A 23,329-nucleotide genomic window follows, 5' to 3' on the forward strand; every position below is an offset into this window, starting at 1 on the left:
AATGGCTCAAATGGCTCTGTGTGTGTGTGTGTGCGCGCGCGTGTGTGTGTGTGTGTGTGTGTGTGTGTGTGTGTGTTTTACCTGCCACTAAAGAGGCCATGCGAGTATCAATTAGTGTATCATCATAGGGAGATATGTCCAGCTCATCTTCCCCTGGAAAAAAAGGAACACAAAAACATTGCCGAACGATTGAGTGATCACTCACAATGTGACCCACAGCAGCCTGGAATGATCAAATGTAAGACAAACACTGTGGTAAGAGGAGCAAACAGTAACTGAGAAACACTGATGAAAGTCAAAGTGACCTCCCTCGAATGCACTTGAAGAAGGTCATTGATATAATCTGTAATGAGGGCATGAAATAAAATGAAAAGATGAATTGAAGAAGTGTTTTTCACAGTTTTCATGTGAAAGAAATGGTGTTATTACCATTAAGAAATGGTGGTAATTACTAAGGCCATGACCAATTTGAGCCAGAATATTTTCAAAAATGCAGACAATGACAAAACATCCAAACTACCATTTGAAGGGAAGTTTTGAAAAGCTGTCCCACCCAAATAATAGGATGACATTTAAATCTGTGGAGCCTAAGGTTGAACCTTGGGGCATGCCACAATAACTTTTTATTCCAGTCTTAAATTTATACCATACTAGAACTGTGCTAGAGAACCCCAACCCCAGTGACTCTTTTCAGTGAGGTGGCCCAAGTGGGGCACTGACTTATGCAGGGGCAGCATGGTGAATTAATGCTGCTGTAGAAACACATAGCTTTAATTCACCACTTTTGTCTCCACTATGCAAACCTACTGTAGTTACTAACATTGCAGTGTCTTACATTCCTGTTAATAGTTGAGTTTAAAATATAAATAGACCAACCAATCACAACACAACAGAGCAACACCACACAAATTCAAAATAAAGCTCTGCTCTGCAGCTCCACATCAAAACAGATATTCATCCTCTTCTTTGGCTTTTTGGCAGGCTAGACACAACTCTCGCACATCACTGCCTCTCAGGTTTATGGCTGAACTGCACCTATAAGCAAACATTCTTTTTTATTTATTTTTTATTTTTTACTTTTTTATTTTTTCAGTTCAAACTGACTGAGCAGACAGCCAATCATAATGGGGTGGCACCTGGGGGTGGCGCCTGTGCGACCCCATGCCACTCCCTAGACACGCCCCTGCCCAGGCTACAATTCAAATAATTAGATAAATAAGGAGATTGTGACTGACTGTATTAAAAAAAGTAATGTCCACAAAGTTCAGGAATGGACAATTTTTATTCCACTGATATACCTGATGTAATTTACAACTTGGAGCAAGACTGTGTCCGTGTTGTTTATGGTAGAGAAACCAAATATAATTTTTTGAGGGACACAGAATCGATAAAAAAATTTTAAAAAATAATAAAACCAAATAAAATTTAATGGGCAAAGCTTAATCAAACCAAAACAAAAAAACCGGGGGGAGAGGGGGGCAACAGCAACAGGATCATTAAAAAACAGGAAATACTACTGGTTGTTTTAGCATCTGACCGGATTTACTGAGAGCTACCTTGTCTCCGAAATAAAATTTCCGGGCAAGTATTTAGCATGCATTTAACTGCTGAAAATAAACATTTAATGATCACTGCTTGAGACCTAAAAGTTTGACCCCAGCATTTAATTGCATCATTTTTCCCTTAGATAAAGTGATTCTGGTGCTTATGTCATCACATTAAGAGCCAAGATGACACCTTATTGGGGTATGAGTAAGCAATGACACACAGAGGGGTAAATAAAATTAAATAGAAATAGAACAGAGAGTGATACGGGAAAAAGATATGACCGTGGTGGAAATCTTCCAATAATAAGAAGATTATGGATATAAACATGAGTCATATACAGTATATCACCAACCAATATAATGCAGTCAAAAATGAATGATAATCAAGTAAAACTGGCCTCACCGTGCTGCTCTGTGTGAACTGCTCGGTGATATATTGAATTCTATCTCTAAATGAAGCCGTTGGGGATTTTCTGAGAGTTCACTGCATTTAATGGACACAGAACAAAGGCCCCCCAATGCGTCTCCTGCAGGGTGGGGTCCCTGAATATAAAGCATCCCTTTGCACATTAAAAAAAATGTTACTTTCCAGTATGGGTCTACCTTTTCACCTTGGGGAAGGCATTATAGTATCTATGCCTAGATTCCTACTGTGCATTTACTGATTTATAGGTCGGTTCTGGTTGATGTCAACATATCTCACTGGATGAGTGAAAACTGATTTGGTATCTGGTGCTGGATGAAAGTCAAGGACTCAGCTGTGATTAGAATTCGTCCTGCGGGGAATTTATGCACATAATATCAGCACCAAATTTCATGGTAATCCATTCAATACTTGTTGAAATGAAGAGTGAGGAGATCACCAATGGCATTAAGATTCATCTTCCTCAAGTCCATAAATGTCTGGACCACAATCACAACTAGTGTAGCCAAAAACAACCCAACTGACTCAGCTTTCCCACACTAGACTGAGTGCTTATTGGTGAATGTCACAAAATATTTTCAAGGCACAGCTGTGTAAGTTTGATTAAAATGAAGCTAAAATATGAAAGCAGTGTTCAAAGATAAAGTACATTATTAGAGGGATAAAGCACACAGACTAGAATTTTCTGCTGGCCCAGCCAGCTACTTCAGGTTTAAGGTATACCAACACCAACATCAATACGAAAACTTTTAAGTTAAATTTTCTTTAGGTTTCACCATAACATGCCATGAACACATACAGTGCTACTTGAAAGTTTGCGAACCCTCCAGACATGGTCACTGTTTTTGTAAAAAACAATAAAACAACCTTATTAAACATAGATTCAAATCCCAATTTGAAAAGTACACTTTCCAAATAATGGGCACAAACACAAAAGGAGATATATTTTAATTACTTAAATAAACAAAAGTTGTTTATTTCACAAAAGTGTAGCCTGTGCCTCCTCCTCCTTTTGCAGCCATTACTTCAACCAAACGTCTTCTGTAACCACTAACCAGTCTCTCACATCTGCTTATGGGGTTTTTTGCCCACTCGTCCTTGCAGAACTCAGCCAGTTGAGAGAGGTTGGAGGAACACCTTGCATGTACCAACTTCTTCAGGTCTTGCCATAACATTTCAATTGGATTCAAGTCCGGACTTTGACTGGGCCAATCCAGAGTATGAATCCTTTTTCTCTGAAGCCATTCCTTTGTAGTTTTGCAGGAATGCTTTGGATCATTGTCTTGTTGCATAATCCATTTTCATCCCAGCTTCAACTCCCTGACTGATGGCAGGAGATTCTGGTCAAGAATTTGTTGATAGGCCTAAGAATTCATGGTTCCCTGGATAATATGGAGTCGTCCAGGTCCAGAAGCAGAAAAGCAGCCCCAGACGTTCACCACCATGCGTCACTGTTGGGAGGAGGTCCTTTTCTTGATATGCAGTGTTGGCTTTTCTCCAAACATGGCGGTTTTGATTATGACCAAATAAATCTATTTTGGACTCATCTGTCCAGAGAATGGACTTCAAGAAGGCCTCTGGTTTGTCCAAGTGTTCTCTGGGAAAGTTGAGACGGGCAGCTTTGTTTTTTTTTTGAGAGCAGAGGCTTCCTTCTAGCAACCCTCCCACGAATGGCCACGAATGGCCCTGGCTATTCAATTTTCATCTGATTGTAGATGCATGCACATTTGTCCAAGATGTCTCATTTCATTTCATTTCTCACTTTACCAGTGCAGCTGGGGGTTCACTTACTTTTGCAGATGCACTAATTCCATTTTTCATGTAGTGTTTGGGCTACCTAAACAAGTCCCACTAAACAAGTACATGCAATTGATAATCTGACATTTCATATATAAAAACTAGTGATGATAAATCAAGAAAATCATGGTAAAACAACAAAAACATCTAAACTGCTCAAGGGGTTCACATACTTTCAAGCAGCACTGTACATAAAAAAACATACATAGGACAACATATAGGCTACTTAAAAGTAGAATTAGGTTACTTCATAGTGCAGCAAAGCTTAGCAGTCAGCTAACTGGAATGAGGATAAAATAATTTCATTATGCAGCCTTTTCTCACTCCAAACTCATCAAGTAGGTCCGCTGTGTCAGTATGATGTCAAAAGCCACCTTCTGCGTCCAACCAGAACACTGCTAGACGGCGCCAGATAAGAAAACGCTCAGGCAGACCATGCTGCATCATCCCACCATGTGCATTTCTTGACATCACGGTAAAGGTATCCCGCAGCGTAAACAGCTTAAGCAGAGGGATACCTAAGACATCACAGGTAGACGCAGGGGGTCACTGACCGAGCGGCACCATGCGAGTTGGGATGAGAATGCATTGGGCTCTTCTCGACTTTCAAAATTCTGTTGGATCAAATGACTCAAACTCTGATAGCGCACCAGTCATTTCGTGGGGGATGTTATGCTCATATGTTTATAGGTTTTTTATGTTTTCAGCTTGTAAAGCACTGCATGAAAAGTGTTCTATAAATAAAGTTTGATTTGATTTGATTTGATGATAGCGACTTGTCAATCACAAGGTAGCCAACCTGCTTTATCATCTATTTTACTCTAAATGGGACCACATTTTACAAACCGCACATCATGCTGTATTAAAAAGGACTTGAAACTAACAATTAAGATCCATTGGGAAAATGGTTTACTGAGGTACTAAACCAAGTGAGAGTAGGTTCATTTTGTCAGTGACTTGGACCTATTTTTGTTGCACCCTGTCGGCCATAAGAAAGAACCTGTATTGGCATTGTTCTCAGACCCGGAGATAAGGCCTTTAATGACGGACAAAAAAAATAAAAAATGCAAAATTGTGAATGCAATGTCATTTTAGAGGGAGTTACTCCAGGGATCTACTTTTTGCAGTGTGGCTTATAGCCCCCCAGGCTCGAGCTCTACTTCATTACATTCATAAGAGTGCTATTAATCTTTGCATTTCTCCACAACATCATAAAAACAACCTGTATCACTCAACGCGTCTGTCATTGAAATCTCATCAACATGACCAAAATGAGGATAAAGTGAAGAAGAAAAGGTGGGCAAACCCACAGTCACCATGAGCTCATGTTATTAAAGACAGCCTTTGTCCAGTTGTGAAACCCATTAAGCACAGCCTTGATTGAATAGTGGACACACCGTTTGTTGCTGCAAATTATTTGAACACACTCAAAAGTTCAAACTCAATCAAGAATGTAATGGCATGTAAAGTGTTTATGTATGTAAATCCTATTCTGGGCTATATATTTATGGTAATGACACGCTAGAGCAGCCTAGCAGCGTTAGGAACTGAAGAGTGTGTAATTACACTAATGCTCCGCTGACTAATAGGCCACAGGGGAGGAGGAGTCCGCTGGCTAGTGTTAGCTCACTTACTGATGCACACATCACACCAGCACTCGGGATATACTTCTGTTCCCGAGTGTGTTTGTGTGTGCGTTCAGAGTGAGGTCTTTTTGACTGGAATTCACTTCTACATGAGAGTGGTTTGGGATGATGACACATTTTATGACTAATTTAGAACTGAACCTATTTTGCATTAGAGTTGTGAAATAAATACATAGTGTCATGATCACAGATTGGCTTTCTATTCTACTCTTGGTTCTGGTTCTGGTTGTCTGTGTATGTGTGTAAACTGCAACAAAACACTCAGTATGTTCACATGCACAGTAAAGTTGAGCCATAGTTATAGCTCGATTAGGCCATTTCACTGGACTACTGTCCTTGTCCCAGTATACAAGCACCAGGACAAACCATTTATTGACGGTATGTCCGACTCCATCTCGGTTAGTGTTGACATGCTCCCGTTCAGCTAGTTGCTATGGACTTTCTTCCAGTCAACCTAATGCGTCACATACTAAACAAGTTAGCAAGTGGCAAAGGGGTTGCATGTCAGTTGGTGAGAAATGCATGGTTTCTGCTCTAGCACTCAGGATGTTGATAACTTTGTCTTGTTTCATTTTCTTCCCTTCTGCTTCTGTCGTTATTCGAGTCTTCTACAAATTCATGCTGTTGGTCTTTTGGGTCAAAGCCCAGCATGGGGACTACGGAGTATGCGCAGAATATCTGGGCAAGTTCAGGTCCAGTACATGAAAGAGTACATCAACTCCCAACCGCTCTATCAAAGTGTGTTCGTCTGACTTCGAGAAATTTGACTTGGTAAGATTTCAGTCTGACTTACATGTTTATTTATTTCAAAAGTTTTAGTCAGACTAAGACAATATTTTGAGTTTTTCTAACATCATGTACAACAACATACTGATTGGTGGGGTCTGATGCTCCTTGGTGCACCTGTGCATATTGTTTTCTAAACCTAAAACAGCATAAGGTGAGTATTATGGCCAACTCACTTCAAATGATTGGCACAAACTTTAGGCCCAGTCTGATTTCTTATTTTTACCTCTGTACCCTTCTTTTCACCTTCTCCTTTGCCCCTTGAAACAGAGTGACAAGAAAGGAATGGTAGTTGAAAAAGTAGTTGAAATCTTATGAAATACAACAACCCTGATGGCTTTCATGCAAACAGATATTACTTTGGTGATAATGTTGATATGATAACGAGATTTGAAATTTATCTGATGGAGAGAGAACACCATGTTTCTCTTCTTTTGCCCTGAGCTGAGCTGCCAACCAGACTGATTCCTTTCACAGATGGGCTCCACAGCTGAACATGCTGGACTAGCCATAAAAAGCCAACGAGGGTCAACAGTGCTTTTAGCTCTGTTTTTGGGTTCCATCAACTCCCAAGAAAACTTTAGCTGCTAAATGCTCCACTTTTCACCAGCTCGTCTCTAACTGTGTGTGCCTGCTGTTTGGAGCGGAGCTGATTGTGTACAGGGAGGGTTATCAGAACTTGTTTGCTGTAAGCAGATGCTTTTGAGACTGAACCAACAAAAGCTGCAGACTGTTAAACCATAACTGACTCAGCTGAGGGAAACTGCAGAATTTGTGATAATTCTGTCTGGGTTCATTACTAGAAGCGACCCTTTGCACAGTCCACAGAATCATTTGAGTCTTTGATCATAGAAATATTATTCCCAACTAGAGAAGCAGGTGTGGATAATGAATAGATAAAGAAAACCCAGGTTATGATATGCCACCCCACAAACACTTGCACGCATATTTTGACACCTCAGCCCGAGCTGAGGCCTGACTGACCTGGCAGCAGGCGAACCCGCCAGTATATGCGCAAGCACTGCTCCTCCCTGCGATGTCCGCGCTGGCACTTGCAGGCCAAGAGAGCGGGGTGTTTAGCCAGCAGAGCATCCTGTCTCTCCAGGCACTCAGCAGCCACCTGCTCCCCCAGTGGGGACATCGCTGCATCGGCCGCACACAGATCCAAGCCCCGGTATAGCGCCTCGCACCGTGGATCAGCGGAGCACACTCGATGGGCTTCAACACAGTCAATGGGGGAGGGACGGAAGGGGAAGACTGGTGCTGATAATGGCAACACACCTGAAGGAGGAGAACAGAGATGGAGAGAGATTGTTAAAAGTGTACAAGGGGAGAAAAAAATGTCTAGAGAACCATGTGTCAGTTTTCCCAAAGTGAAGGTTTTCAATCTGGATAGCCCCCTGGTGTCTGACTGCAGTATAGGTCATAGAACTCAGCCCTCCATGTTAGTGAATGGGACATGGGCCAAACTATGAACTCAAAGTGCACGCCAAATAATGATAATAATTAATAATAATAATAATTTCAGTGACGTAACAAAAACACAAACAAGGGAGGCAGCAGAAGTGTCTCACATCAGAAGTGATCATCAGATCACTTCAGGAAACATGATTTTGTCTTTCTATAATGAAAAAGGCTGCGTATCCTCTACTCCACCACTCCCCTGTCCTACACGGTGCAGGGTTTACCACACTAATGTGTTCCTTGCAGCAGCATGCTACTATTAAAAAAATTGCTCTTTCACTCACTCTGCACTCTGCTTCTCCTCTCATCCACTGATCGGTTCAACTCAGAGCAAATCAACTGATCAATTATCCATGTTGTGACTCAAACTGCTGCTGAGGGACATAAATATCACGATGAGTTTCGCCTGCACTGCGTTCATAGAATCGCAAAGACATTGGCAGAATGATAAAAAAAACTGACACATGCACACGGGATTAAAAAAATAACGGGAGGTTTGTCGACACTGAAACAGAGTCTCCCCTGTGTTTCCAAACATGTTCAAAGCGGAAGGAGGAACGGTTATCAACTTGTGTGATATTTCCTCTAGCTCTCATCTGCCATTGCTGGTTTCCTTTTATAAACACAGGCACCTGCTCAAATAGCATGCAGTGATAAGTAACCAGGATCATAGTCATGGATATGAATAACCAGATTTCTCTGTGTTCCATGTAAACATCCTATCATAGATATGATCACAACTCAGATAATCCTCATTACCGAGATATTTATGTAAACATACTCAATGGCAGGATTATATTAAATTCTACAACAGTGCATAGGTGTATTCAATTGGCACGAGGAGCATATAGTAGATGCAGCCCAGTTCTATACAAAGTCAATTAAAAAATGGCTTTACGAATCTCTTTCATAGACAGAGATGAGAGGAAATGATGAGCGGCTGGAGAACAATGAGTGGAAGAACTGGAGTTTCTGGTGAGTTCTGAGACCAGTTAGAGCCAAAATTGTCACACAAACACACACAGTCATTACCTATTGTGGTGCTAGCTAGCTACACAGTGCTGGAAGAAGTATTCACATCCTTTACTTAAGTTAAAGTACTAATAACACCCAGTAAAAACCTCTGTTACATGTAAATTATGGAATGATAATGTTACTTGAGTAATGGGGTGGTCACATCGAGAAACATCGCACCAGGTGCAACCAATCCAAAAACGCCTTGAAAGCACATCTGGAGAAACAGCTGGGAGTGCTTGGAGCGGGGGCTACACTGTGCATGACCAAAAATTACATTAAGGAGTGGTGTGACATGCCTTGAGCTGAAAAGTTGAAAACATTTTAACTTATATGTGCAGAAAAATGTGTAACGCAGCAGCAAGAAAGAAGTGCCCTACTGGCATGCTGTACAACAGGGAAACAATAGTTTTGCTGGCAGCACTTTTCTAGTGATGTATCTCTGTGTTATCAGACCTTAAGTATAACCAGGAAAATGTACTTAAAGTATTACAAAGAAAAAAAGTACTCAATGCAGAGACATTTTGGAGAAAAAAAACATTAAAAACCCCCAAATTGTAAAAATAACACGACACAACTCAAATGTATCAATACATTTAATTTAAAAAGAAAATCCTCAACCCCCCCCAAAAAAAATAGAAACAAGACTCAGCTGTCAGATAAATGTAGTGAAGCAAAAAGTACAATATTTCCCTCTGAAATGTAGTGGGGTTATAGTAATGCTCAAGTAAAATTCAAGTACCTCTAATTAAGATGACGTCGTAAGACAGGGAAGTATTTTGTAGTTTTCAGTGATTTTTCTCCATTAGAAGCAGTTATAGTAACCTTATAGGAACAGCTCTGCTCTGTGGTTATTGTGGTGTAGTGGCTGCTGACATTTCTTTTATGTCCCTCAATGACTGTTGTTGGTTCTAATTATGAGTTTTATGGGATTACTATGTCATGTTTACCACCCCATAATGTTACATCAAGGTAGTGGACTGTGGTTGGTCCCTTCAAACATAAATCAAAAGATCTTACAGTCAACCAATAGGCACCTCATGTTCACACTAAGGCCTAGTCCACTTGGACATGTGTATTTTTGAAAACAACCCTTTCACCCCTTTTTCCATAAAAAAATCCCATCCATGCAAGCACTGCTATAGAAGAAATTTCTGTCCAAATAAAAATGAAAAATGTAATTGAATAGCTGTCAAGAGCAAATGATCATGCGCTGATATAACCCTAACTCTAAAGCCATGCAAAGAAGATGTTGTGAATCAGAAGCCTGACACAAAGCTTTTACCTGAGGCCACTTGAAGCAGCAACCTCTGCAGCTCATTCTGACATCTCTATTGCCCAGTATAGTGGAACAGTAACTGCCCATTCATGAGTAAACGTGAAAAAAATCCTGTAAGCGGGGTTAGAACCAGCAGCATTTAGGTCAAGTCCTCCATTGCACCAAATGTCATCTTATTTGAGATACCTCAGAGGAGATAACGGCTGTTCTGGCTCTTTGTGTTCTGTGATGTTATCCCTTTCCTCTCCTGCAGCTGCCCAGGTGTGCTGCATCACCTAATGAGCTGCACTGCTTGGCGAGATGCAGCTGGTCCAGGAAGGAGATACTTAAGAGCTCCTGCTCAATCCGGCAGAGACATGACCTTAACTCTACAGCCACACAAAGAAAAAGAAGAAGATGTTGGCCAATCAGTAGCCTGAGACATAGCTGTTTCTGGAGTAGCAACCTCTGTAGCACACTCTGACGTCCCTGTTCAGCAATACAGGGGAACAGTAACTGTATGTTTGTGTGTAAACGTGAAAAGCCCCATTAGCAAGGTCAGAACCAGCAGCATTTGGGTCACGTCCTCCGTTGCAAGAAATGTCGCCTCATTTTTGAAGCCTCAAGGAAGATGATGGCGCACACTCTGATGGCGGACACCCTGATGGCAGACACTCTGATGGCACACACTCTGATGGTTCAAACAAAAAACACTGTTTTCCCTGACTACACGTCAACACTGAAAACAAACAACATCACCCTGAACAGAGTTCGACAAGTGATCCATTCCAGTAAACTAAGAGTGCTTTCACATATAGTCTTATTTAAAAGAACCAGACACAGTCCCCTTAAAGTGGACCAAAGAGTGGTCTAACAGATAAGGGACTCTTTTTTTGTGTACTTCAGCTCTGATAAAGAATTATAATTTTCTGGACTTTTTCCCCTATCTATCTATCTATCTATCTATCTATCTATCTATCTATCTATCTATCTATCTATCTATCTATCTATCTATCAAATTACTCACTGCTTGTTTTTAAATAAAATCAAAGCAATTTCCTCAGGTATAAAGGCTTTGTGACAGGTGTCTGAATACAACACAACAAAAGTGACGTCAATCCAGGCATTATAAACTTTACAGAACACAAACAAATCACACCAGAGTTTGACCGTCCTTTTAAGGACTGTCCTTTTGGCTGTCATCAGAGTTCAGTTTAAAGCTTTCAATGAGCCTAAATGAACCAAACCAAAAAGGCAAACTACACAGAACCAGAGTTTGTTTGAACCACTCAAAGGTATGAAAGCACTTTAACAGATGAGGGAACACTGCAGGCCAGACGTCATGCCAATAGTCACGGACAAAGCACAAAGGTTTCTTTCACTCATTGAACTTTGAATGGGGAACATCCCATTTTGCTCTTAACTTTCCCCCCTTTGTTTTGTTGCAAACTCCAGTGGATGTTCTTCAGCCAAGATATTCAGGTGCAGCTGATACTCTAAGCTCGCTTTCACTTATTCAAAACAGCCGTTGGATTGTGTGGAACCCGAAGTTTCTCCAGGAGGAACTGTTGTTTTCCGAAGTGTGGCCGCTTCGATTTGCAATAGCAAAAAGCCAAGTCTCCCCTGGTAAAATCCAATAGCTGATATGCACAGGGGAAGTGTAGAGAAGTTGTATGAGGACAGCAGAAATGTCATACGGGGAGGAGAAATAGGGGAACGGAAAGATGGATAGGAAAAAGGAGAGGTGGAAGCAGAGGAGAGGGTGAGAGACACCAAGGCTGAGATGGAGAGCGAGCGTACCAATGTGAACCTTGATGGGTTGGACACGCGCACAGTATGAGGTGCAATCAGCATGCACCGCCAAAAATGATGTTCTTAGAATCACACAAAGGTGCGCGTGCACACACATGCACAAAAAACAACACACGTACACTCGCACACATGGCTGCCCTGAGAAGGACCCTTTTATGTGTGTGTCCTGCTGGGAGGGAGACTGGGAGGCACAGAACCCATCATTACTAGCAGAACACAATACTGCACAGCCACAGGGGAGGGGGGCGGAGGGGGCAAAGCAATCTGTCTAAGACACACACATACATAGTCGCTTAGGCTTCCACACACACATCTCAGTGTCAGAATAAAGTGGCTGAGAGAGCATAAACAGCTTAACATTCAGTGCCGGATCAGTAGACAGTATGTAAATTGAATACTGAGTGTGCTGATGAAAGACTAACCACATACATAAAACATTGTTGGGTGAACAAACAGCCTTTGTGGAACGCCGCATCCCGGCACTCCGCCGCAACTCACTTTGTCCACACATCAGAGCGAGCGCTCAGCTTGATCCTGACCACCTCTCTGACCAGAGGCTGTCCTGTCTCACGCCTGTGTCACATCATCAAACTATTACCAGTGTTTTCATCTCTGCTGCACGGCATTTTCCCCCTTTTAAACCCAATGTTCCTGTGGGGTCATGACAAGCTCAGGTCATCATGTCTGACAGTAGCACACACACAGTTTGAGTCTCAGTTGAGCCGCGCTCAAAGCAGCATGCAGTCTTTTTTCCTGTGTGGGGTCATCTAAGTTATCCAGGGATGTCAATTCAAAATATTTATAAAAAAAATAAAATACTAAAATACTGTTATTTCACATAAAAAGTCTCATGAACTCTCTTCAGTGCTTTGAATAAACATTTTCAAGTGCACCTGTTGTCACATGGGAAACAAATTTTGGAACTGAGATCAGTTGCTAAGCCGAGGTAACAGATTCATTAACTGTGTCCAGAGATTGAATTGTCGATAATATGTCATCACTTCTTCATGTAACCGTTTTAGACATTAATGCAAAATGTTGTCACAATCAGTCAATTAATTCTTTTGTTTTGTGAGGTCACATTGACCTTCACCTCTGACCACCAAAATCAAATCCGTTCATCCTTGAGTCCAAGTGGATGTTTGTGCCAGATTTGAGGAAATGTCCTCAAGGTCAGCTTGAAATATTGCATTAATGAGAATGAGACAGATTCAAGGTCATGCTGACCTTGACTTTTGATCACAAAAACCAAATCAAATAAGAAACATGTTTTGTTAGGTCACACTAACCTTGACCTTTGACCACTAAAATCCACTCAGTTCATTCTTGAGTCCAACTTGAGGTCTTCTTGAGATATTGCAGAATGAGACCAATGAAAGGCCACACTGACATTGCCATTTGACCATAAAAATTGAATTAAGTCATTCTTGATTCCAAGTATGAATGAGCAAGATAAGATCACGGTGACCTTGACCTATGACCACCAAAATCGAATCCTTTCTTTGTTGATTTCAAGTAAACGTTTCTGCCATATTTGAAGAAAATGCCTCAAAGTGCCAAAGCTTTTTTCCTCTATAAACCCAATGTTCCAATGGGGTAATGACAAGCTCAGGTCATCATGTCTGACAGTAGCACACTCACAGTGTGAGTCTCAGTTGAGCTGAGCTCAAAGCAGCATGCAGTCTTATTTTCCTGTGTAGGGCCATCTAAGTAATCCAGGAACGTCAGTTAAAAAAAAAAAAGGTAAACACTCTGCTTCACAATTTTAGACCAACAGCAAAAAGATGTTTGATTTCATACAAAAGTCTAATGAACTCTCCTCGGTGGTTTGAATAAACATTTTCCAATGCACCTGGTGTCACATGGGACACAAATATTGGCACTGAGATCAGTTGCAAAGCCGAGGCAACAGTTTCATTAACTGTGTGTATGGATGGCTAGACTAAACACACGGTTTATGTGGAACTTTGAAATGAGACTTCAAAAATAGGCACCTGGCATTCAGAATAAAAGCATGTAATTAAAATTTTGTAAAACTAAACAAAACAAAACAAAAAACATTAAAAAATAAAATAAAAATTTAAAAGGCACCATTTGATCTTCATAGGAGTTAATTAAAGCGACCGGCTACAGTGGTCAGGTAAGATCATTTCTAATGCCACACCTCTTGATCTTTTTACTATATCTGACTTGTTGTCTTCAGACCCAACCAACAATGACTCTTGTGGCATCACTTCAGGACATTTATTAGCCTTTACACAGCTCCTTCTAGGAACACTTAAGGCTTTAAACTACTTCTTTCACAAAAAACTCGGCAAAATCAGACTTCCCCTTAAGTAGATGTTAAAACCAGTGACAGTATGGAAACTAGGGTTGAGCCAAACACTCAGATTAAACAAGTATCAAGTAAAAATAGCGTTCCATTACAAGAATTAGTTATGTCTGAGTAAAACGTGTCAATATCCATTCTTGTTATGATGGAAAATCCTCATTTGGTAGTTATGTTTTTTCTCATACATTTGTGATAAAAAAAATATTGAATGCTTAATCCTAAAACTGAATTAAATATAATGTGTCATCACTTCTTCATCTCATCCTGTTACACATTTTTGTGAAAGTTTGTTATAATTATTCAACAAGTTCTTAAGTTCTGGCCAAAAACATGTTTTGTGAAGTCAAAGTGACTTTGACCTTTGACCACCAAAATCTAATCAGCTCATTCTTGAGCCCAAGTGAACATTTGTGTCAAATTTGATGCAACTTTCTCATGGCTCTTTTTGATATATTACATTAATAAGAATGAAACTGATGCAAAGTCACACTGACCTAGACCTTTGACCACCAAAATCTAATGATTGATTTTTGATTCCAAATTAGCGTTTGTGCCAAATTTGAAGAAATTCCCTCAGTGTTCTTGAGATATTGTGTTCACAATAATGAGACTGTATGAGTCATAGCGACCTTGAACTTTGACCTGTGAGCCCCAAAATTAAATATGTTCATTGTTAATTATAAGTAAATGTTTGTGCCAAATTTGAAGAAATTCAGGATGCGCTTGAGGCATCGTGTTGACATGAATGAGAACCACAAGGTCACAGTGACCTTGACCTTTGATCTGTGACGACCAAAATCAAATCAGTCCAACGTTGAGCCGAAGTGGACGTTTATGTCAAATTTTAAGAAATTCCCTTAAAGTCCTCCTTCAGACAGATGGACGGACCGATGGACAGACAAGACACTGAAAACATAATGCCTTTACCCATGACTATAGCATGCGCAAAGGCATACAAAATTACTCCTTCTTTGACCTCTGACTGTCGCCGGTGGTGCTGCTGAACTGTTCATCAACTGCTTACTGTCCTCTATGCTAAAACATTTCAATGTGACTGGCAACATATTTTCTATTTTTTTTTCTTTAGAACTAGCTTATTTGAAAGAATGGTTTCACTGTTTTCTTCAACATAGGTTTGCTTGGCTAAATACGTTGCAATTTGTTTTTATGAGTGGGATATTACAGTTATTACAGCTACATAACAGTTACATGGGCTGCACTCAGTGCTTTTCTAGTCTTCTGGCCACTCAAAGCGCTTTGACACTACATGTCACATTCACCCATTCACACACATTCACATGCTGTCGGCTGCAGCTACCATACAAGGTGCCACCTGCTACTCAGTAACCAATCACACACACTGATGGCCCAGCATCGGGAGCAATTTGGGGTTGAGTGCCTTGCTTCAGGATACTTCGACATGTTGACTGGAGAAACAGGGGATCAAACTGCTTATCTTGCAATTAGTAGAAAACCCGCTCTACCTCTGAGCCACAGCTGCCCTAGTTATGAAGTTTAAAATGAATTAATCAGAAGAGGAAGAATGCACCGCCCCCTCTAAAATGAAAATCTAGCTCCGCCCCTGACATTATATATCTTGTTGTTTTAATAGGTCAAACTCCTGGAACAGTATAGAGGAAACTTCAGATATTAATGTCAAGCATAAAGATGACAAGATAAGAAACTAGGTTAGAGAGAAATCTAACCTAGAAAAAAGGCAAGTGAAACTGACACACTGTGACTCATTCACGTATATTTTTTCCTCAATAGATCATGTCATTCTTTGACATTTATATTTCTATATTGTGACGCTAATCAAAACAGCTTTCTTCCACGCCACACAGACGAGTGGATCCAGCAGAAGCAGAGCACTCTGGCTCTGTGTCAGTGCTGCAGACAGACTAATGCCACATCAAAAACAGTCTGCTGGCCTCTACTGAGCATTTTGTTGGGATGTATGTATGGACACCATCTATTGTACATCCACTGCAGAAAAAACTGTATTAACCCTTTGAAACCTGGAGCAACATCACTTTTCTTGTGCTGCTGTCAAACGCCTTTCACAAGTGCTAATCTTTGAACGCCGAGCAAATTAATACATTTTCTTTCACAAACATGGAGAAAAAGGCAACAAACAACTTAATTAGAAATGTAAGACAAATTGGTAGAAATAAGTAGATTTGAAAAATTACTTTTAAAAGCTAGGGAAAATTGTCAAGAGAAAAAAATATTTCTGAAGATCAAAAATTAAAGAGTTAATTTCTAATTAATTAATTTATTCATTATTTTATTTTATTATCTATTATTAATAAATGTATTATTTAGGATTTTTAAGCACTCTTTCCAGGTCCTTACCTTGTTTGATTTTTGTTACACCTTTTTTTTTAACTTTTTGTTTTTACTTTTAATTGTCTTGTATCTATATTTTTAATAGTTTCTCGTTTTTTAGGAGGGTTTTTTTTTTGGTGATTTCTTCTTTTATCACTCATTTCCATCTTCCCATGTTATTTATTTATTTCATGTACAATGCATTAAAAAGGGACACAGCATATTAATGAACATCAGTGTAAAATACAAATGTAAATATGCTGGATTTAGCAGGACCGCTAATTTACATTCGTAGTCAAATTGCGCAGGATTCAAAGGCTTAAACAATATATTTTCTATAAATGCACAAATCTTATCTTGACAAATGAACCACACAATCCACTGTGTAAGGTCAATAATTTGCATTATTACAAATGTCAGTGTAATTTTCAATGAGGCTTTACATTCAGTGATTGTTTTCTCCAAATCTGTGCTGGCGAAGTAAGAAGCAAATGAATGCCCCAGTTGCAAACACAGAGCACAGTGCCAGTTAGAACCAGAACCAACTTTTTTGCTGTACTCTTTTGCTGCCTCTGTGACAGGACCCCCACACACACTGAACCAAAGTAAGTCCCACTGAAATGAATAAGGTAGCCAGTGTTTTTGTTGCCTAGTGATTGTAGTCGTAGACCCCTTTAGGAGTTTCTCAAGAGGTGTTCCCACAGGAAGTCCAAGCCACAGCGTGTTGCCAAGTCAGAGGGCCAGGCCGACTCCAAAGAGGGCCAAGCATGGAAGTGAAATTGTTAAGCTAAATCTAACTTTGGCAGTAAGCCTTTTTCCTCTCAGACTCCAAAATGTTCAGAGGAAAAGGAATAAAGCTCTTCACTAATTTATCTTCAGTGGAAAGAACAGGGAGTACATGTTGATAAATAATTGTACGTGCCTCCATTTTGGTAGAACTTTCAAAACCTGTTTGTCATCAGTAGACAGCAGAAGGGAAGATAAAACTTTTGTAGCCGCGCTGTGTCTGTAGGCGGCGGGCAGCACTCTCCATCAGTGCTGGTGGAGTTTATTATTGTTTTCCCATTGAAAACAATGAGCATACAGTACGCCATCTGCTGCACACCAGCACTGAGTGAATACACAGAAGAGTCTGGAGAGCTGCTTTGAGGAGGCAGAGCTTTCAGACTGAGCACGTTTGTCAAACATTCACTCCATCCAGCAACCATGGGTCACGTTTTCTACCCAGTGTTCCAGGTTTGGAGCAGAAAGTGATGTTTCATTTGGACTCACATCCTGACAGCTAACACATGTACAGCTCATACATTAGAGAATGAAAACAGACTGAAAAATACATTAGGGCTGCACCTAACAATTATTTTTTTATTGATTAATCTATCGATTATTTTTTCGATTAATTGATTAATCTATCGATCATTTTTTTATTGATCTAACTATTAGTTTTTTATTACTCAATTAATATCACAACAAATTTACCAAAAATAACATTTTAAAACACTGCAGGGCATTATTTCCTAACAAAATATAGCCCAGTTTTAACTGGTAATCTGTGCTTTACAGTCTGATATAAAGTCTCTCCAAAATAAAATTAATGCAAGAGCTTGTTCCACTCAAGTAAAAAAAATGTAGTGCAATCTACATTTAGCATCCAGCAGCAAAACATTTAAAACAATGTAAAATACAAGTCACTTTTAGGAGGAGTAACAAAACAGTAAGTCTTTGTTACAGTAACAAACCTCAAATCTAGCAGACCAATAAAACATCTTACAGTAAAATTAGTGTGATTTGAATAACACTATAACTTTTCTCTAACATAAATAATTATAACTAGTACTTTCTTTCTGCATCAAAATAGTCTAGCCTTAACTGGCGTATCGCTGCCTGCTGAGTGCTGTATTTTCATATTTATAAGCACATATTCCACTCGTTTATGAAGTTATATGAGCTCCTGCACAGCTGACAACCCCGTCCTGTAAATATTTCAAAATAAAATGCATTGCATCAGCAACTGATGGCATTCTGTCCAGAGACACAGTCAGGGGGCTTTTGTTTTGAAAGGGAAGCAAGGAAGTTGAGGTAAAACAAACATCTTTGTATTTCCTCATCTCTGTGACAGAGAGAGACTTTAAACTGCAGTAAAAAGTGGTATACAGTTATCAAACGCGAGCGTCACACGTTAAAACCGGCGAGCCAACGTTTCTCTAGATGTGCTGCAGCTGACGTGGCAGTGTGCAGTGTGCACGCTCTAACTCGATAACATGAGCGCCAAAACAAAAAACAACACACCCAGCGCTGCTCATGCTCTCATGACGCGTGCTGTGTGAAACCAGAGCCCTGTTTATTCTAGTGCACTATGTGAAACGGTGCATCATGTTGACGCACGTTACGTGAATCGACGTATTTACGCAACCGATTACGTCATTACGTCAACGCGTTGCCCCAGCCCTGAAATACATACATGCAGTCTACAACAGTTTACATCCATGTCTGTGAAAACATGGATGCTTTACACACATCTTACCCCCAGCGGCACAAAACATTTATTCATTCACCACAGATTCAAGATGGGCACCCGATATTACCCAAGATCATTCAAGACTTTGGCCATAGACCTTCAACCCCCAAATTATATCCAGAACATTCTTGAGTCCAGGTGGGCATTAATTTGATGAAATTCCCTCAAGGCTATGTTGAGATGTTATGTTCACAGAATGAGACAGACATAAGGTCACAGTGACCTATGACCTTTGACCACCAAGATCTAATCAGTTCAATGTTGGGTTCAAGTGGGTGTTTATGCAAAATCTGAACACATTTCTTCAAGCAAATCTTGAGATGTTGCATTCACAAAGACGGACACAAGGCCACATGTGTCCTATGATCTCTGACCACCAAAATCGAATCAATTCATTGTTGAGTTCAAGTGGGCGTTTGTGCCAAATTTAATCAAATTCTCTTAAGGTGTACTTAAGGTATCGGGTTCACAAAAAGAGATAAGGTCACAACGACCCTGACCTTTAACCACCAAAGTCTAATCACTTCATCTTTTAGTCCAAGTAGGCATTTGTGCAAAATTTGACAACATTCCCTGAAGGCGTTCTTGAGATATGACATTCACGAGAATGAGGCAGACGGTCAACAGACAACCTCAAAAGGTAAGGCCTCTGGCCAGGGCTATTGCCCGGGTGGAGGCATAAAATTTTGAAAATTATACAGAAGTTTTTCTGTGATTCTTTCAGCACTCTGATATATTATGTGTGAAGGGCAGATGATAACACACATAATCAAATCAATCACATATAAACAAATCAATCGATAGATACCCTAAGGCATGAAGAGTGATTCAAAGGTCAATACAATATCACCTGAGGCTACTTCACCTATCAGCAGTGGAGCCTTAATGAACAGGCTTACCGGGGCTTACTCTTGCCTCCGACCAAGTACCAGCCCTCACATGTGATAAGTGTAAAACCAGGATTAAATATATACATCTTACAAATTAAAGTATTATGTATTTGCACCACCAACATGAACCATATAGGGCCTGCAAAAACACATAGGATTGTCATGAATAGCTATGATGATCAGCGCACTATAGAGTAGAAAAAAAATAATTAATGTTTTGTAATTTCTCAAATAATATGGTGCAGCAGGCAACCGGATGAGACCATGAGCTGCTATAAGACCTCTCTGCTACTGTGAAGGACTTGTGCTAAAACAGAGTAAAAAGAAGGAGCAGTGCCCTCAATTGGAGGAGAAGCCCCAGTAGGAGATAGGTGGGGTCCTATCCTTCACCCAGTGCAAAGTGGTGCACAATGTAGCAAACTGTCATTAGGTGGGTTTCCATTGCAGATTAGCGCAAAATTTAACTGAAATTTTCAATAAAACAGTGAGATGACTGTGTTTTGATTAAGTGATGTAATGCAACTTCTCTCATGATGTTATGCAACTTCTGATAACATTGTGATTGGGGCTGGGGCGACGCATCGACTTAATCGACGTAATCGTCGTTATCAATTACGTGAATACGTCGATTCACGTAATGTCTGTCGTCACTCTGTTTCACATAGCGCCTAATGAGAGCGTGACCAGTGCCGGGCATGTTGTTTTTTGTTTCGGCGATCGTGTATCAAGCTACAGCGTACATACTGCTTGCCTGAGCAGCGCTTGTCAGGCACGTCTGAGCTGCGTGTCAGCTGCAGCACATCTAGAGAAATGGTGGCTCGCCGTTTTTTTACGCGACACTCTCGTTTGTTGACTCTATACCACTTTATACTGTGGTTTAAAGTCTCTCTCTGTCACAGAGATGAGGAAATACAAAGATGTTTGTTTTACCTCAACTTCCTTGCTTCTCTTTCAAAACAAAAGCCCCCTGACTGCGTCTCTGGACAGAATGCCATCAGTTGCTGATGCAATGCATTTTATTTTCAAATATTTGTATAACTTCATAAATGAGAGGAGTATGTGCTTATAAATATGAAAATACAGCACTCATATCAGCAGGCAGCGATATGCCTTAAGGCCCAGTTAAGGCTGGACTATTTTGATGCAGAAAGAAAGTACTAGTTATAATTATTTATGTAAGAGAAAACTGACTTAAATTTTAAAATGTTTTATTTGTTTTGCTGTTGGATTGCTAAATGTAGATTGCACTACATTCCTTTTACTTGAGTGGAGCAAGCTCTTGCATTAATTTTATTTTGGAGAGACTTAGGTTTATTTCTATAGCAGCCACCGCACCAGATGTCATTATTTCCAATCAAAGGCAACATAGGCGTGTTATGTGGGCAATAACGCTCTTGGGAGCGGCTATGTATGAGGGATTTCTGGGAGGTGATAGTCCACGATTTCACAGAGTAATTGTGGATTTAAAACTTCCAGATGATCCACTCAACTTATAAAGAGTTATGTCATGCAATAACACCTCTTGTAGCGCCTGCTGCATCATGAGGGAGCCAGTTACCTCTGACAACCACATAGCCATAGCATCATGTGACCTATAAAAGGCAAAACAGTGTTTCCATTGCCCTTTAGTGAAATGTGGCTTTTTTGAATTGTGCGGAAGACCATCTTATTCGTATGTAAAAAAAAATTTGCAATAAATCGGACATGTTTCCACTGAGCGTATTTGGCTGATAACCTACCTTTGTCTTGATTTATTGTTGACATCATGCTTAATATTTTATGAGTTTTATATTCAGTTTACTGTGTGAGGAGGGCACTCCTCACTATTTGGCACGGTCTATTGATGGGGGGTTTCAATTCATGTTGCCATGGCATATTGTAAACGGACAAAGGGGCGTCCAAAATGCCCGCAACCCCAGAGCCTAAAGTAATAACAACCGCCTCTGCCTATCAGAGGTTGCAGCTCAAAGACCAGCTCATCATCTTATAATGATGCACTTCAGCAACAATAAATTATTGCCACATAAATTCTGAGGTGCTAATATCATTACAATAAACAAGCAGCAGCGTCTCCTCCCAGCCTTTACAGTGTACATTACACGGTGTGCCACAGGGTTGGATTTAATGTGAAAGCAGCCGGATTAGTTTACAGCACAAAGCACTACTGCAGCTAATCCACAGTGTGATTCCACTTCTATTATTACAGCTGCACAGTCTCACAGCCTCACCTGGTCAGAGTATACTAGCTGCTATCAGCTCTGATCCGTCTCTCCGAACAAATATCTTCCTCTGACAGTCTCCACAGACACACTCAGAGCTCGCTGTGCTGAAGAAACAGGGTAAAGAAGTGTTTCCCTGGGTGAAAGTATTCCCACCACTATGGTGAAGTGGAAGTGATGCGTTTCACATTTCGGGTTGGTTTGGAACAAAGAGAGGAGTTAGTAGTTGGGAAGAATGAGAAGTGATGGCGACCACAGCTGAATGGAAAGACAAAAAATAAAAACTCAAACTGACACTGAACATCCTAGAAAAAACTCTGTAGAGAAGTAGTGACAGAGTGTTTGCTGGAAAATAGAGCTCTATGGAGTGCTACCATCGAAACGACAAACTATTGACATAGTCCTATGGATTCTTACTGAAATGCTATGCCTGTTTTATATGGATGGCGTCAACTTTTGGAGACTGAGAAAATCAGTACATCACCAGAAAGCTAGTACAATTGTCTTGAGTATTTCACTATATTGTAAAGCTGAATTAACATACAAATTCAAACAAAAACTAGAAAGGTTTTTTTCAAACCCCGAACATCCCTGATCAAGCTGTTGCCCTGGATGGGCAGACCTTGTTCAGAGCCGACAGGACACAAAAAAAAAACAACTGCAGGAATTGTATGATGCCATCAGCAGCAACATGTCAACTCCAAAGATGTAGCAGGATCAAGGACACATTTTTATTTCATCTTGTAAACTGCTTTTTATCACTTGAGAACTGGAGTTGTCCATTCATCCATTTTCAGTATAATATGCCGCCGGTTGGCATCCGTTTGAAATGAAACTGGACAGAACCTGCCGTGTTTTGTGACATGCCGCCACACAGTGTCAGGTTAATAGGTTCGACATGATATAAGGAGCACAAGGTTACCTAAAACAGTGTTTGCTTTCTATATGAATGTAGAGTAAAACCACTGTTTTTTTCCTAACCAACTAACCACCAGCTTGCATTGCTTAACCCTAACCACTTGTGTCATTGTATTGAAATCTTGAGCATGGGCTTTTGTTGATGTCCTAGCATTGGCTGCCATGTGCTTTTGTTGCTTAACCATGTGCTTTTGTTGATATCCTGGCATTGGCTGCAACATCCTGCAATGTCAACAGGAGACACGGGAATATCTAGGGCATATTATGTAGACAAAGTACACTGACAAAGTAGCAAAGTGAGAAAACTTGGGATGAGAACAGGCTGGGACGCTCTAACCTTATTGGAAATCCAAGGCCTTGCACCAGTGATGCAAGTTTT

The 23,329-nt window shown here is 40.3% G+C and overlaps 1 protein-coding gene across 1 annotated transcript in view; it reads right to left on the reverse strand.

Moving 5' to 3' along the window:
• The window catches only part of gfra3 (GDNF family receptor alpha 3), a 79,885-nt gene that overhangs the window by 39,498 nt on the left and 17,058 nt on the right, over window positions 1–23,329 (reverse strand). Inside the window, exons 2-3 of the mRNA XM_042492760.2 lie at window positions 7,185–7,481; window positions 82–153 (exon numbers count right to left, since the gene is read on the reverse strand). Of these exons, the coding sequence (XP_042348694.1) occupies window positions 82–153; window positions 7,185–7,481 (369 nt within the window). The remainder of the gene's footprint in view (window positions 1–81; window positions 154–7,184; window positions 7,482–23,329) is intronic.

This window comes from Plectropomus leopardus, chromosome 8 (genome assembly GCF_026936395.1).
Source record: "Plectropomus leopardus strain MGB_pleo_1.0 chromosome 8, ASM2693639v1, whole genome shotgun sequence".
NCBI lineage: Eukaryota > Metazoa > Chordata > Actinopteri > Perciformes > Serranidae > Plectropomus > Plectropomus leopardus.